Consider the following 17923-nt stretch of genomic DNA (forward strand, 5'->3'; position numbering starts at 1 on the left):
TTAAGATCGGTTTCACTAGTAAAAGTCATATCAATACAAAAGTCAGGCCTTGTGAATAGTTTTACCAATATACAAGTTATGAGCGGTTATACTAAACACACATATTGGTAATCCAAAGATTTGCAATGAATAACAATACCAATAAGCCTAGTGATTTCCCTTTCGATTCATAAAACAAGTTTATGAATTGTACTTCCTTTAAAACGAATGTAAAACATTGTTTCCTAGGACGAAATATTCACCCATACCCATACATAATCACAATAGCATTCATACGATTATGTCGATGTCTTACATACGAAGTTCAAAAGATAAGCGTTATACTGCGTATGTTATTCCTTAATACTATGTCTAACTAGAGTATAATCATTCACAGCTTCGCACTTATGTTTTCAATATGCACGACTTGAAATATATGTTAAGGAATGAAACAGTTCAAGTCAAATATTACTAATCTCAAGTGGAAGGATGATGTCTTCGTTGTAGCTCCTTACTTCTTCACATTCTTCAAGTCTTCACGTAATACTTGTAATGTCTCATATCCTAATACTTTCAAGCTAACCTATACGAAGTTGACTCTAGTAAATAATCAAGCGACCCTTTAAATGAGTTTTGGTTTACTAAAATATGACAACCAAACTTGACATACCAACCCTTGGTGGGTTCAACCGAGCTATGCTCTAACAATCTCCCCCTTTGTCAATTTTAGTGACAAAACTCTCACATCATATGGATAAACAAATTACAAGAATTCATTACACGTACGCTTGATTCTCAAATTCAACAGCACAATAACATGTATACATTCAATCCATAAATGTCGTTGTTGACATTATAATAACAAAGATAATACTCCCCCTAAAGATAAGATAGGTAGATTTTCAATCCGCACTCTTTGTTATTTCCTTTGTAGTCCATATAACTACAAGTATCAATATGATATGCTACTCCCCCTTAGTTTATGCTTTACTCTTTCGTTAGATATAACGTTTAAGCACCATTGTCCTTTCCTTAGTGATACTAAATCAATACAAATCAATATCAGTGTGACTTGTTTACTCCATATGTTTCTCCCATTTTTTGTCACAAAAAGACAAAGGTACGAGCAAATAAAGACAAACCGAAAGGATCTTACAAATCTTAAAAGACTTGCAACCTATAAGAGTTAAGCAAGAGGGTTCCACACACCATTTTTATAACCAATATCAAAACCGAAACTATAAAGTAATTTTGTTTTGATATGTTAGCAAGGAAACAATTGCCCAAAGAAATTTTCCCTAATAGTTTAGCAAAACAAAAATCGACTAAGCACCTTAGTTCCTTTGCTAAACCGATTGCACAAATACAATCGCTTGTTCGATAAGAGCAAAACAAAGATCGGAATTAACTCTATTTTTCTCATCAGGTTCTAATTATTCAAATAATAACTTAGACCTTTCACTTTTAAACAAGACAAGTACTAGGTTACTTAACTAGCATTTCTTGTTAAGGCATTCGATTAGACTTGAATAACCGAAACCTCCACTTTGATAAGTCTAACTAAGATCATATTTAACTTAGTTTCTCTTATCCGGAATCGAATTGGACTAAACAATTCATCCCGAAAACATTTTCTTTTGTCAAGCCATAAACAATTCATACAAACCAAATAAATCAACTTGCATAATTATTTATACCTCAACCGGAAGCAATTGAAACAACATAGACATTAAAGTACCGCAATTGCACCAAAATTTGTAAGCCTAAACAATTGATACCAAACAATAAAGCAAGATACCAATAGTTTTTCTTAACCGGAAACAATTGAATCACACACCTCCATACACAAATAATGGAATAAACATCCATTGTACCGAAATTTTGTTAAGCAAAAGCAATAAATATATGCAATAAAATCAGGCTTTTCTTAAACAGGAAAACGATTAACTAACAAATTCGTTACCTCAAGTTCTGCATCCTCTTCTTCTCTTAATATATGTCATTAAGCACCAGTTCAAGTTAGAACTCTCCCCCATTAATGTTGTCATCCTCTCGCAAAATAAAAGAACAACAACAAAGACCAACCTTTACCAGAGAAAGGTTGAAAACCGGTTTTAACTAATGCAATGCAAAAGTTGAAACCCCGAAACTCATATGCTTTTATGCTAAACCAAAGACGATTCAACATATTGTGACTTTTTCACATATTAGTTTCAATCAGAACCCCTTATGATCCTTTGATAAAGCCTACTATCATGGTCTAGAACTTAATCCTGCTAAACCAAAAAGTCACCCAAACCATAAGGGTTCACACAATATGAGATCGAATATTAAGGTTATGAAAACCGAAATCAGACATCCCATAAACTCAAATGCAATACACCATAAATATTCAACAGAAAATCAAGTATTGAAATTACCTCAATCTTGTAGGATATTGAATTAGGAAACCAACGCAAAATAAAATTAGGTTATTCCGAGTTCGGACGAAGAAGTTATACTCCTTCATATGAGTATGAACCAATCACTAGGATCGCTTACACCTCTCACTAGGATCGGTTACAGTAGTTACTTGTGATGGATCACAACACTAAACTGTATTTGACATAACTTTTGCATACAATGTCCGAATTTAATGATTTTTGGCTCGTTTTAACCGTAAAAACAAGCGATACACATATTATTATCAGTAGATATCAACATCATAAACTCAAAATTACCGTTTCTATATAAAAAAAAGCTCAAATATAGATAGATAAGGTATGAGTATAGAAGAAAATTAATCTCCCTAAAGATGTTAATTAGTCATATAATAACCGAGAGATCATGTGCTTCCTCACCTTTCAAAAAATTGAGCACCAAGGTGAGCATGCACATTCAAACACAACTAGGTTGTGTTGAGTTGAGCCTTGTCTTGTTCGTCACGAGTGACTAAGACAGAATCATCATTCTTGACCTCTTGCTTGGTTTGTTTTCTCTTGGTCCATCTCTTGTTTTCTTATTTGACTTGTGATGAGGAGTGTCATTATCACAACGTTCACTAGTACAAGAGATTTCAGACATGATGTCTCTCTTTAGTCTTTTAAGAAAACTCTTGTAATTATTGTTACCAACAATTAACAGCTGAGAGTCATTCTTGTGACTAACTTTTGGTCCCTTCTGGCTATGGAGGACTTTGGGACCCATTTAGAGTTGGGTTTCGCAGCTTCATACCATTAGAACCATTGTCCCTTTGGATATTTTGCGAAACAACTTTTCTCCAATTTGGATATCAGATCTTGTCTTAGCATTTACAAAGTCAGCTCTTTCTATATCCTGGTCTTTTATAAGATGACCTTGTTGAGCGATAGGCAAAATTTGAACTGTCATTATAATAATTCTTTTGCCTAAACTTTGGATAATATCGAACCGAGTTCCTCTGGGGAGCAATCTTAGCCAATTCGTTTGATACAAATGAAAGTGCATCTCGCATCTTACGAACTTTGCATCCCCATTGCAAGTGCCCTTTATTACCACAATAATAACAATGCTTAGTATAAACATACGAAGTATGAGTTTTAGTGTTACCTTTTTGTGGATCCTCTTGTATTGGAGCTTGGCGAGTTTTCTTCTTCTTCTTATCCTTGTTCAACGTTGTTGCTTTCTTGACATTAGCAGAAATGCTCTCTTCGATTGCTGCTGGTTGAACACAATTCTTAGGCTTGACTGGCTTTACTTCTTTACAAGAAATAGTATCATTTTTGACAACGGTGGAAGCCTCTGGTTGAGAATAATTAGTAGCTTTAAAATTTTTTACCTCTTTGTTAATATTTGAAGCATCAATTCCCTTATAGCCCAATCCTCGTGTATCACGATGACTTCTACTTGCTTCTAAAATTGAGGTTAAATTGTTTGAGCTGACATTGAACTTTTTAAGGTCCAAAATTTCTTCTTCCAATGTTTTGATTTTATCAAGAGCACCAGCTAGATCATCCTTAAGATGTTTTTCTCGTGAGAGATATACACCTTCTTTCTCTTCAAAACTCTTTGGTTGAGAATTAACCCTTGCTTCAGAATCATCAAGTATCTTTTTCGACAAAAAGAGATCTCTTCGAAGATTTTCACATTCTAATTTCGTAGAATTTAGATCCTTTGTACGATCTTTAAGAAGAGAATCGTCGATTTGGTAACCAATATATGAAGATCTCATTTTTTTTATTTTTCAAAGGATTCAGTAGTTTAGAGTATTTTGAGATATCCTCTTCTACTTCTCGTTCAAAATCTAAGTCATCATCATCGGAAATTTCATCTATCCTTTCTTCTAGACAAATTTTCCAGTTGTCATCGGTTTTTACATCATTACCAAGATTAACTTGTCTAGTAGAATCTCTGGTGATGAATTCATGATCGTTTTCAGATATTGATTTGTAGATGCCATCATCAAGTGTTAATTCAAAACTCTTGATACCTTGATTTACGTTAACTGAATCATTATCAGGTTCTATAAAAACCATTTTTAGATTCCAGTCTTATAGGTTGGATCGCACCAAAAACAGATTGTTATATCTTTTCGTGTTTTCCTTCTCTGGCACCAATTGAAAAGACGAGGGTACCCAAATGTACCTCAATCTAAAAAATTTCCACCTATAAGTCCTTTCTTCGAAAGTGACTGTCTATGGACTGAGTCGAGACAATACAACTAATCGGTTCATACTTCGTGTGATCGTCTATGGATACGAGATCGAGATAATACAACAAAGAAGTATGTTTACTTGATAATAGATTCGGACTTAACCAAACACAATAGGATTTCTATCAAGTAAATAGGAATTAACGTTTGTTTATTTTACTTCTAATTATAATAAAACAATTATAATTGCGGAAATAGAAAAGTAAAAGACACAGAAAGATTTTGTTAACGAGGAAACAACAAATGCAGAAAACCCCGGGACCTTGTCCAGAATTGAATACTCTCAGGATTAAGCCGTTATACAAAATCTAAACCAAATTCGTATAGTTGATACAAAGCAACTAAATTTATAGTTCACCTAGTTCCGTCTGTAGCCCTGCGCCTCCAACTTACAGTAAGTCATGCACTTGGAACAATTCCTTTGGTTCGTATTCGAAACATTAAAGGAACAAAAAATCTGTTCGGTAACAACTCTTTTCAATCAAGTGATATGAGTTTGACAAAAGGATCTTCCGTTTATCCCAATAAACTCCTTTGTCGGGTCCTTAGATCTATCTTTTCAACAACTATCAAAGTAAATGTTAAGATTATCCAATCAATACTTTTAATCACAAAGAATTTTATTGATGCAGATCTACCCAACTAATCAATCAAATCTATCACAAAGATAAACCGATTATAGTTGGATCCTTTTCCAGCCGAAAAAAGTATTGTGCACACCAAAGATTATGAACCCAAATCAGAAATCTTCTCCGTCTTCAAATCTTCTTAGTTCTTCAGTAAACACCTGCACACAATCAACTTGAATCTCTTGTGATCAACCACACACAGAACGGAGTCTGTTAACAATGGACTATCACAAGACGTCTTTAGATCTATAAACAGTCTAAAGATCCTCGTCGGAACTTCGATCTAGTTTGAGTAAATCTTATATTAGAAGAGAAGATTCCCAAGCATAAACAAACTAGGTGCAATCAAAGTTCAACAACCGTTAGTCAATCAAATCAATCGAAAACTAATAATAAAATACAATTTATCTAGTTTCCCACCAACGGTACTCGTAGAGCTTCCCAATCCCAAAGAATTCTTTAAAACGAGCAGTCGTAAGAGATTTCGCCTAATTAGGTTACTTTCCTCTCCGAATAGACGGCTCCACCAGTAACAACACAACAAGGTAGTTTTGCTGGATCTGAGGATTAGTTTGCTTGAAATGCAAACTTCAATATTTATAGACCAAGGAAGTTTGGACACCAAGGAATTTCCAAAACCGAAAATATTCTCAAGATATGCAATATATTTCCAAATTCGTTTTTCATAATTCCTGGAAATGCTTTGTCCAAATATTGACCGAAATCTCAGTTGAAAATCTCCAATTAGTAAATGCACATTACCAATTTTTATTTTCTAAAGATATGCATTTTAATTGCTGGAAATTAAGAGCATATAAAACTAAAAACCTTAATTAAAAGATTCTCAATTTATTGCGATCCGGGATTTTCCTTTAGCTATTAAGGAATATCTTTGAACAATAAAATATAAGCGTTACTGCACATGTTCAAAGTGTGTCGACATCTTTACTTTGTAAATCATTTTTCATATTTACAATCTTGGAACCGATTTGCCACACTTCCAAACGAGTTTAGAATTAGTTCATCTGACTTCCAAGAACTATGAGATTGATTATCCTATCAAATCACCAATCATGGGTTTCACGGTTCTACCAAAACAAGTTTCGGTTCTACCTCCATGTGGGTACTAGAATTAGTCACGGTAGTTACCAAAACTTGGTTGACTAGGTACTAGGATCGGTTCCCACATATATATGGTATCTAACTTGTATTTGTTGCACATGTTCATAGGATCGATTCCCCAATTACTAAAAACTTGTTGCACCTCTTACAAGGATTGATTCCCCTTTTGTGATCGGTTGAACCTCTTACTAGGATCAGTTCCCCAATGTCTAGAGTTGGTCATACCAATTACAACAAATTGATCATACCATCTCAGGTGATTACTTAAGATCAGTTTCACTAATAAAAGTCATACCAATACAAAAGTCAGGCCTTGTGAATAGTTTTACCAAGATACATAAACAAATTATGAGCGGTTATACTAAACACACATATTGGTAATCCAAAGATTTACAATGAATAACAATACCAATAAGCCTAGATATTTCCCTTTCGATTCATAAAACAAGTTTATGAATTGTACTTCCTTTAAACGAATTTAAAACATTGTTTCATAGGAAGAAATCTTCACCCATACCCATACATAATCACAATAGCATTCATACTATTATGTCGATGTCTTATATACGAAGTTCAAAAGATAAGCATTATACTTCGTATTGTATTCCTTAATACTACGTCTAACTAGAGTATAATCATTCACAACTTCGTAGTTATGTTTTCAATATGCACGACTTGAGAGATACGTTACGGAATGAAAAAGTTCAAGTCAAATATTACTAACCTCAAGTGGAAGGATGATGTCGTCGTTATAGATCCTTACTTCTTCACATTTTTCAAGTCTTCACGTAATACTTGTAATGTCTCATATCCTAATACTTTCAAGCTAACCTATACGAAGTTGACTCTAGTAAATAATCAAGCGACTCTTTAAATGAGTTTGGTTCACTAAAATATGACAACCAAACTTGACATACCAACGCTTGGTGGGTTCAACTGAGCTATGCTCTAACACCTTGAAAAAGTTATTTATATGAATGGTTTTGGTTATGTTCTTCTTCATACAAACTCAAGTATATTTTAAGAAAAATCTTGTGTATACAAAAGGATATTGTGCCCAATGTCTTCGCAAGAGGAATATGAGGAAGGCCTAACGAAGGAAATTTCGGATGTGATTGCCTCATGCAGATTTTTACCACTATCGAAAGAACTTCATACCATTCTTTTCGTAAAAAATGGAAAAGAAAGTGGTGATGTTATTTGTGAATGTTGTCTAGAAAAGATTGAGAAAATTTTCTACTCAAGTACTACAGGGAAAGGGAATTCGAAATTTGCTCCGAACTCAGTCTCACACCGATTTAGGTACAATTGCGCTTCTTACGCCTCTTGAATCCCAGCAGGACTCCGCGTAATTGATTCCCTTAGCTGTCGTCACACCAACTAAGAGTTGCTTCAAATCAATTGAAGACTTTAAACCAATCTGCCTCCCACAGATTAAGCATATATAAGACTTCCTTTACGATCAAAAAGTTTGATCAAGGTGATATGGAAATCCATAGCAATAGACGGAGTCTAGATAACCTCAAAATCCGGACTTATGCAACCCGAAGTGCAGCCTAGATTATTATTCACCTCACAAGTAAAATACTTGTGGAATCACAAAGTTTGAGACGAAGAGAACTTTGTGATTTCTATCTATCTTGCTCAAGTGATAAATCAACAATCGAACAAGATCAAGATACTTGAGTTATCAAGATAAAAGATAACTGGACCTGGCTTCACGAATCCCTATGAAGTATTTGTATTCGTTAAATCCTAAATGGGTTTCTGAAGAGGAAGACTCTAGATACAACTAGGACACACCAAAAAGTAGTATCGGGATTCAAAGATCTCAGTTGCTTGGAGTTCTCATTTTATAGACTTTCAAAGCATAGGTTGTTTTAGGTTTAAGCTAAGATAGCTTTGGAACCAAGCAATCAATGTCCGAATCTTTGAATCTGATTTACATAAACATCATATACACTCTGGTTAGGTGAAACCGTAACCGAACCGTGTATAAAGACTATGATAAAGGTGGTCTAGCCGATATGAACTTATAAGCTTAACATTCATTTTCATAAACACTTAAGACATTAACCTCCAGTCACAATCATGTGATCAAATAAGTCTATTGTATTTTTAGAGATTCGATCAAATGCTAATTATCTCGTAGGAAATAATTCTATTGAATTTCAAAATAATCGACATGGTTAATAGATGTACAAAGTACAAATACCATTGTCGTTCGTGAGTCAGGTCACTCATAGTACGTATACTGGTTTGTACACTATTAAGCACCACCACGTTTAGGTATGCGTACCGGTATGGATACCTTAAGACTATGACCGGTTTCGGAGTCCACAGAACTATTTTAGTACACGTACCGGTATGGTTACACAAACTGAGTTCCGTAACATAAAACTTTTCTGGTACGTGTACCGGTATGGATACCAAACCGGTTATGTGACCACAATTCCTTTTCGATTTTCATATGGGTATGCGTACCGATCCGTTTCACGAGTTAAACATATTTTTACATGATGTTCATAAAGATATGTGTACCACAAATCTGCAAGTCGATTACATGTAATACGACTTCGGACTTATAACAGTTTTCCCAGTTTGTAAGAGTGATAAAATTGTCTTGTTTCTGAATCCACAATAGTTATATTTCTTTCTAAATCGATTCGAAACATTCTCCAATAGCATCAATGACACATATCACTGTTCCAGACTATTTTCAAATGATAAAACTTTAAATCATGATTTTGATTGCGAACAACAAATTTTGCTTAACTGAAATTCATCAAGTATGAACAAATGTTCATTAAGCTTAGTCATTATATTTCGAAAATTAATTATCAAGATAAACTTGACTCGAAATTCTTGTATATGCATAATAGTCTATTTAGTTACACGACATCATCTCAAGGATAAAAAAAAAGAATATAACTTCATCCTTTTATTGATGAAGTTATCCAAAAGCTTCTGTTGATCTTCGCCTTCAAATGGTAGAACGCAATGATGACTGGTTTATTTCTGAACAACCTCTATCCTAGAACGAGACTTAAACAATTGTAGACTAGAAATCAAGATACAGTTTTGACAACTAAATTTAACAACAAGCTTGAGAGAGTAACACTTGTGAGTTCGACCGAGCGATTCTCTAACAACTTCAACATCACCCATAAACTCTCTACCTATCTTGTCAAAAATATAAATCCATTCATCAGAAATAAGAGGCTTTCCCTTGTATGCATCATGATCTACCACCCTTGCAAGCTTAGGACGTTCAATTACACAATAATTTGCGGTACTAGAACCAGAACTAGTACTACAACCAGAATTAGAACGAGAACTAGTCTTCTGAATCACGTCAACATTCAAAAAAAAATCTTCATTGTTAATAAAAATGGTAAGAGCAACTATGCCTTGCAGTTGTATATCACCAAGTACAAAAACTCAGCGATCATTTTCCATATAGCTAAAACATATAGTCTCAGGAAACAAATACCTCTACTACTTACATGCAAAACGCTTTAACTCATCTGTGGTTCTCCGCGTACTTATACAAAAAAAACGTCGAATGCTCACCATGATTCAAAATAGCATAAACTACCTTCTCAGACATAGTGATACCCCTGCATATTCCAAAAACCATATATGAGAAACTGAAAATGTACAGTGTACAAGAAAATAGACATATTATAAAAAGATATCACTCACTCTATCAATTAATCACCATCAACAAAATTCAGAGCATTATACATACACATAGAGCATTATACAAACACATGGACATCAAGAAATCTAAATCACATATAAAAGGATCTAAAAATCACCAATACAAAGAGGTTTAAAAAAAATCTGAATCAACTAACAAAGAGATTTAAAATCAAAAAGATTTGGATAGCATTTTAATACATGAGAGAGATAATAACATTTGAAGCTTCAAATCACATTTTCAGATTTGAATAACCTGAAAATGTAGTCAAAAAATAAATGGACATCAAATAATCGATCAGTCAATCGAAGATATAAGATTCAGAGTCTTATTAGACCACATGGATAAATAAATCAAAAGTCTACAATCATACATCGGTGATTTCATATCATACGTCAAAAAACAAAAATCAAAGTCAAAAACAGTAAATCAAAAGCGTTCATGAAAATCAGTACCTAAGAAATAACAAAATCAAAACAAGATCATATTCAATAAGATGTAAATCATGTAACAGATCGTATTCATATCATGCACTCAAAAAAACTCGAAATCAGTAAGAAATCAAACGATTAACCAAGAGAGAACAAGCAATTACAGATGTAAAACTAACCTAAGATTGAAATCTGTTGCAGAAACGATTTAATCCTCCAAATTCTTTCTCTATCTGATTATTCGCCTCCAAAATCTCTATGTCTCGGTCTCTCTCTCTCTCTCTCAATATTTTCTGGATCCAAATCTCAGATAAAAAAAAATCAAAAACCTATGTTTATATACGGAATCGCTGGAAGGTCAGTTCTGGAATATTGAAAATACGAAAATCTCTAGATCGTAAAGACAGTAGAGTCCTGCGCTTTGGAGCGTCCAAAGCCCACTAACAAAGGAGATTAAACGCAAGTGAAAACTACAGGGAGACCCATTCTTCGGATCTTTCCCACTGTGAAACCCATGCCCAGTAATCTGAAGGCGCGCACCCATTTTCTAGGAAAAAAATATTCTCAAACCCATATTTTATAAAATTATATTTCGTTTTTTTTTTCTTCTTCTTCATCTTCAATTCCTTTTCTTCTTCCTCTCCGCTCTACCGTGAATTTCCAATGAGTTGTGGTCGATTAAGAAGAGTGGGTATTGGTTATCACTCAAGTTTGATTCAGATTTTGTGATGAATTGATGGAAGAATCGAAGAAGAAAATTAGGGTCCAGAGAATTAGGTCGAGAGAATTGATTCAGATTTTACAGTTCTCGATAAGATTAGGTCGAGAGAATTTCTAGATAAAGTTTTTATTAGAATGAGAGAAGTTGATTTATAGGAATTGCCTTCATTGATTTACCAACTTTTGATTTTAACTTCGAATGATTTTAGCAAACGAGAAGTGATTGATGGAATTATTGGATTTCTTGGAGGATTAAGTAAAGTGAGTTCAATTGTTAGACAAGTTGAAGGAACTTTATTATTGCATTTCAATTTTTCTGTGAAACAAGATCCATCATTAGGTCAGGAGATATTAGGATTAGTGAAAAATGATTTAAGAGCTTGTAATCATTTCACTGTTGATGTTTTACGGTCTATTTGTCGAGTTCGTAAATTTAATGAAAGCGTCATTGGCGTTCTTAGAATGGTTGTTGTTAGATCTTATAAGGAGTATAAATATACAAGGTAATCGATTCGAAGCAACACTATATATGTGAAGTGTTGTTTTCTGATTATTTTTTTTACAGTGTAGTACTTGTTTGTTGAATTTGATGTTAAATTTGCAGGGACTGTAAATGGTTGCCACGTACTTTTAAGGATGAATGCTTACAAACTATTAAAAGAGTAAAGATGAGTGGTTTGATGAAGGCAATAATATCTACGTTATGCAGATACTTTTTTCTTAGTATTGAAACCAACAAAAAACAAAGTTGCATAACTTGTTATGCACCTACAATAATATCTACATAACATGTTATGCAGTCATGAAAGTGTATGCATAACCTGTTATGCATCCGAAAATATGACTGCATAATGCATTATGCATCGAGAAAATTGTTGCATAATCTTTTTTGCATCGAGAAAATGGGTGCATAACCTGATATGCACCATTTAAATATGGCTGCATAACACATTATGCATCAATTTTTCTGTACGAACTAAAATCAACCAAAACAATGGTTACATAACTTGTTATAGATGCATAACTTGTTATGCAGTCGAAAAAATGGTTGCATAATTCGTTATGCATCTGCATAATGTGTTATGCATCTTTTTTGGAGGCTGCATAATGAATATGCAGTCAGTTTTCGAAAATTTTCCCTAAAACGATGATCACCTCCGACTTTTTTGTGAAAAACAAAAATTTAATATTGTTGTGTGTACTCGTTGGCTCTCTTTAAAAGATTTCCAACGATATAAAATTTATAAATTTCCAAGGCGCGGATTTTTAGATATGTTATATCCAAATTGTGTTGCCAATTATACCCCTGATACATAACCCGTCATGCGGATGCATAATCCGCCATGCAGACATTTTTAATAATTTCATATAATTATGGGTGTCACGGTACCCAAAATTAATTTTGGACCTGACAATGAGAATATTAATTTTTTTTGGGTCTCCCCTAATTTTCCCTAAACGCAATCACACACTGGCAGGTGATCCAAATTTTGCATTGGGACCTAAAGTTTGGCAGAATATTTGAAAATCTGCAACTGCATCCCGATATTTGTTTCATGACTTTGGACTGTAACCCAAAATACCTAGTGACATAAATACTGCACACCGTGACCCCAGAATTTGTCATGGTAAGCCCAAAACACATGAAATGAATAATCTGGATCGGTTCTAAACTACCGTTTCCTTGGAGAAATTTGAACCTCTACGACATACAATGAATATAATTGATACGAGTACTTTAAGAACTTACATTGGTCATTTAAACTTACTATATATACAAACTATACGTGTAGTTCTATTAGCTCCCCTAGAATATTGTACTCAAACTCCTCATCGAAGCAGTATCTCTGTATATTCGGAACAATGCAAGCTAATTAGGGTGCCGGACGAAGATATAAAGGTATAAAATTTGTTGGCGTAGGTGATGAATCCCATACAGAAAATGCACTTGAACTTTTCATCCATTTCCTAGTCATTTCAGGGTAATGTCGGCTGATCACATCTCTCAAACTCTCAGTTTTGTTAACCCATTCTAGTCCTTTCTCGGTGTAAGTTGGAGAATTGAAATTTGTTGTAAAGAAACGATCAGCTTCCAACCTCCTACAGTTATCAGTAAGTATACATTAGCTACTCATAATCATTTCGGCTGTAGTCCAATGATGAATCAAATATAATCATGTACATTACCTTGATGCAATTAATAGAAAGATGAAGAAAGCAGTTTCGCTTATTGCGAACCCCTTTATCTTCTTCTCTGCATGAAGACCAACAAGCAGATCAAGTTTCTCAATATCGTCCTCGTACACCTCGCGAAGAGCTTCAATAACTTCTCCATCGTCCGTCAAGTCTTCCCATTTGCTTATAGGAATCATCAACAAATTCCTTCGGAACTCGTTATATCGAGCCACTCCCCTTTCTCGATCTCTATAAACTAGTAGACATTTAAATATAACTCGTCATGTTAAGTTTCATACAACGTATAGAAGTAGCTGACAGAATAAGAAGAGAATTACTTTCCAAGGCAGCCATGTCAACTGGATCAGGTCTATCTTCGCCATCGATATCATGAGCTACAAGATTTCTCATCCATGAAGGATAATTCCATAACGTTAGTGCCCCACTTGCTTGATGACCCATTGACACCATCATCTTCTCCATTCCGATTTCAGAAAGTCTCTTCTCACCTTCTTTGCCTATCATTTCTCTCATAGCCATCCTATTACACAAACAAAGTCTCCGGTTAGCGAGAGGAATCGAGAGATAAAGAGCGGTGGCGGAGTAGTATTTAGTATTACGTACTCTCGAGTGATAGGAGGGCATTCGTCCATGGAAGACGAGTTGATGTCCCTTAGCTGAAGTTTATCAGGAAGAAGTGAATGCATTCTATAAACACTAACAAACTCTTCAGTCAGTGAATATGGAATGCCATGGTCTCTTGGTGCTTTAAGGCCAACTAATCCACTAAATATTGGTCCACAGAAATGTCCAAACATATCCTTAATTCTCTTTCCCAGAAATCCATACCAGTTGATTCTCATCCCTGCTACAAGAGTATCAGTCTTTAGAAGTTCTACTGTCCAATCGATGGTATGAATTTTTGCAATGACCGCGGAAGTCACTAGTCTTGCATGTTGGTAGAGCTTTTCGTCGTCAAATTCAGGATAATGCACCATGAGCATGTCGCAGACAGTATTATGTTCTTTGACGAATAAAGCTTGCAAGAGTGAAAAACCAGCCCAACAATTTCGAACATCCCCGGATATTGGTATCCCTTTCTCGTCGTGTTCAAGTAATCCATCTTTGTCTGACATTTTAAGCTTGCCATCTTTGAATGATCTGATTCTTTCCATGCCTTCTTTGTTATTCCCATATATTACACTCCCATCCCTGTTCAAAATCTCAACTAGTTAAAAAACAACAATTACTTTGAGAACGAACTAATTAGCAGGTGATCTAGTTTTAGTTTTAATTCTTACCACCAAGGAGTTCTTGTGTTAAGAGAGCCAGTTTTATTCATCAAGAAGTTGTTACCCTTGGACGGCCAAGTAGTAGTAGTATTAGTTGGAACTTGTTTGGTTTTAAGAAACTTGAATGATTTCAGTGGACATGCATCGGCAATGTTGTCAGGAGCCATTATTTCCACCTGCATAAAAAAAAACATAACCCACAGCATTAGTTGTGTTTCATATCTACCTACCTTATCTTGGGTAGAATAAATACCCACTAGGCCACTATTACATGTCTGTAATATTAACGGATGTGTTTTAATGGTAACCCCGTAAACTAAAGCATACATTATATGGATGATTATCTAAACCTGCTGAGTGTCTTCCATATGATCAATCCAGTCGTGAATCATGAACTGTATCCATGAACATGCAATCAAATTGAATTGTTTCCCGTTGTCTATGAACTCTTTCCTCGCCAATAACTTTGCTGCAACGACTGATGGGTGTGGCTCAAGCAGCTGTTATTCATGTATATTAGTCAAATAATGAAAAAGGAAAACTTAGTCACTGATAAGTCTGATATATCACCAAGCTAGCCGGTTCATTTTTTTTACCTCGTAGGGTAAGTTTGACGGAGGCATATTACGACCGAAAAATGTACCCTGACTACCAATCCGATCATCTGCTGGATGATTACATTTCCCATCAGCTGTACGATAACAGTATTCATCGGTGTCATATTTGCGACCCTTGATGTCTCCTACGTGCAAAAGATTATAACGTTGATGCAAATGCCTTCTGATACCAAGGTAAGCTACTCCAAGTATAACTGGCAGTCTATGCCAAACCTCATATTTGTCCATCCAATGTATAATCTAACAAAACAAAGACAAAATGACCAAACATATTTAGCTCATCAAATTAGTGAAAGGTAAAGAATAAGGCAACAATAATTTAAAGGCGCTGTATATATTACATAGAATAAGAAAGCATCAAAGAAAGACATGTTTGCTACTATAGGCTTGAGTTGAGGATGAACGAAGTTTTGGGGAGAGAAACTGAAACCCATTTCTTTTTCTCAAAGCTAAAGAGATGGAGAGATTTTCTTCAATGTAAGCAAATTTAGTAAGCGGAATGTGAGTGTTTTGAGAGATGGAGTCGACCAAGAAGTTAGTGAGTGAGTGATGATGGTAGCTGGCTATATAGGTAAGAAAGCAATGCTAGATCTGCTTGTCTATATATATGTGAAGAAAATCCAAAGATGAGTACAAAAGATTTGAGTATCGACAATTCACAAACGCAACCCTTATTAAAAATGGAAGTATATAATTCTAGAATTAATTGCATGCAATTCCAACAAGAATAAGAAAAAGAGTCAAAGCGCTTCAATACTGTAAAGTGACAAAGCTATGAAGTGGATGGCTTATCTCTCGGACCTACATATGAACTAGGAGTAACTCCGGTCGGCACATTCAAAATTTTCCAGATCAGAAAGTTTCTGATAGGATCGGGTCCCTAAGGTCCGCATGTCATAACTAGTTTTGTGCATATGAGCTAAGTACGTGGGATTCAAATGAGATCATTCATTTACATGATGGGTCTTCTGGTGACTCATGTTGCAAGTAGGATTAAACTACTGCAACACAATCCAACTCGCGATCGATCACATCAGTCCCAATCTCAACTGTAAACTACTCCTTCATAAATGTGAAGTGTGGTACTAATCCTGCTGACTTTTTCAGTGTACCACTGGTGAGTGGTGACTCACTTTGCCACTTGGCATTAATGCGCAAAGGGGATGTACATAAGTGCACCAACCAACAAGAACACCCATTTATATTAGAATGAGCAACCATGGTTGGTTGTGAAAATGTTTGGACCCATTCATCATAAATTTGCCCACAGAGTGAGTGATGCGCCTTAGATTAGATTAGGTTATTTGACTTTGAGAGATGTCAGTGAGACGCCAACTATGTTAATAACTCGATTAATCAACCATTAATTCTGATAATGCATGATTCGAGTAGACAGATCATAGACCACGAGTATATGGGTTGCAGGGTTTCATACTCACAGACCGTGCTTAATTGAACAGTTGTGCATTCTTCACTTAAGCATAATGGTTCCGTTGGATTGTTAGTAGTGAGCTAATATCCGTAGTTGCAGTATCTATCAAAGATTTGTTCCATGTAGTTAGTATGCTCGTACCAACTGACATATATGTACACACATGTTTGTGGATGTCACGGGATTACACATCTATAGAACCTGCAAATAAAATTTGGATATTGCATTTCAAGATTTGAAGACGTGATTATATCTGGAAGGAGAAAAAGTTCCGGTTGTGCTAACTATGTGGCGTACATGTGGCATTGTTTGACAGGTTGATCAACCTGACCGACTAGAAATCCTAAAAAAAGTAATCTGGCATTTGGTGCTGCACTGGACCGACCAGAAATCCTAAAAGGTAATGTGGCGTTCTTTGATAGGCTGCTCCCCGGACCGACCAGAAATCTTAAAAAGTACTAATACTCGTACAAGGGATTTAGTGGTCTCCTCAAACTGAGAATTTAATTTAATTTTGGAATTGTGAAATGAAGGAGAGAAGGTATTCTTATGCAGGTAGAAAGTGTGGAATACTAGTCCATAAAACTACTTGACTAAAACTAACCGATCAATTTCCAGTGTCAAGTTAACAACTTTTGGAAGAGTGCACAAAATTGGAGCTTGAGTCTGGTTTTGTGCATAATCTCGGAAGAGCGTTTACATGGATTTCAATGACTAGAAAGAGTTTATCCCCCCTTGAAATTTGGGGTTCTTTAACAAAAACTATTTAAGAACAAAAAATGAAATATAGAGGCATCACAGGCTCACAGCTGCAGCAGAGATTTTTTTTTTTTTTTTTTATTTTGACAGCTGCAACAGAGAATAATGTAGCAACGCAAGTTAAACTTTCATTTTCAACCGTAACCCAAGTTTCTGACAACATTTCTTGCTCTTCCGAGCAAAGACAGATAGCCTCAAAAGAAAATGAAAAAGGATAAAGCCGGTCAAAATTTAAGAAATAAATAGACAGGTACCAAAGCTAACCCTTCCAGAACTTAAATCTGCATATTTTCAACTTAAAGAACAATAGAACATGGAAATCGAAATAAGAATAGGAAACACAAGATAATTGCTTTGGAGTATAACTAAAGTTAATCTAAACGACGCTAAGTATA

General features: G+C 35.0%; 1 protein-coding gene across 2 annotated transcripts; it reads right to left on the reverse strand.

Annotated features, from left to right (window-relative positions):
- Positions 1 to 12915: 12915 nt before the first annotated feature.
- Positions 12916 to 16212, reverse strand: LOC113277622 (alpha-dioxygenase 2-like). Of its 2 annotated transcripts, none has more exons than XM_026526665.1 (8): positions 15679 to 15771; positions 15317 to 15577; positions 15071 to 15220; positions 14730 to 14896; positions 14053 to 14640; positions 13767 to 13969; positions 13441 to 13684; positions 12916 to 13353 (listed from the first exon to the last, which is right to left on the reverse strand). In XM_026526665.1, the coding sequence occupies exons 1-8, from the start codon at positions 15769 to 15771 to the stop codon at positions 13128 to 13130; spliced, it is 1932 nt and encodes a 643-aa protein (XP_026382450.1). In that variant the 3' UTR covers positions 12916 to 13127. The 2 variants fall into 2 exon arrangements, with proteins under 2 accessions (XP_026382450.1, XP_026382451.1); XM_026526666.1 differs by lacking the exon at positions 15679 to 15771 and adding an exon at positions 16143 to 16212 and having other exon boundaries at positions 13128 to 13353.
- Positions 16213 to 17923: the final 1711 nt, after the last annotated feature.

This window comes from Papaver somniferum, chromosome 5 (genome assembly GCF_003573695.1).
Source record: "Papaver somniferum cultivar HN1 chromosome 5, ASM357369v1, whole genome shotgun sequence".
Classification (NCBI taxonomy): domain Eukaryota; kingdom Viridiplantae; phylum Streptophyta; class Magnoliopsida; order Ranunculales; family Papaveraceae; genus Papaver; species Papaver somniferum.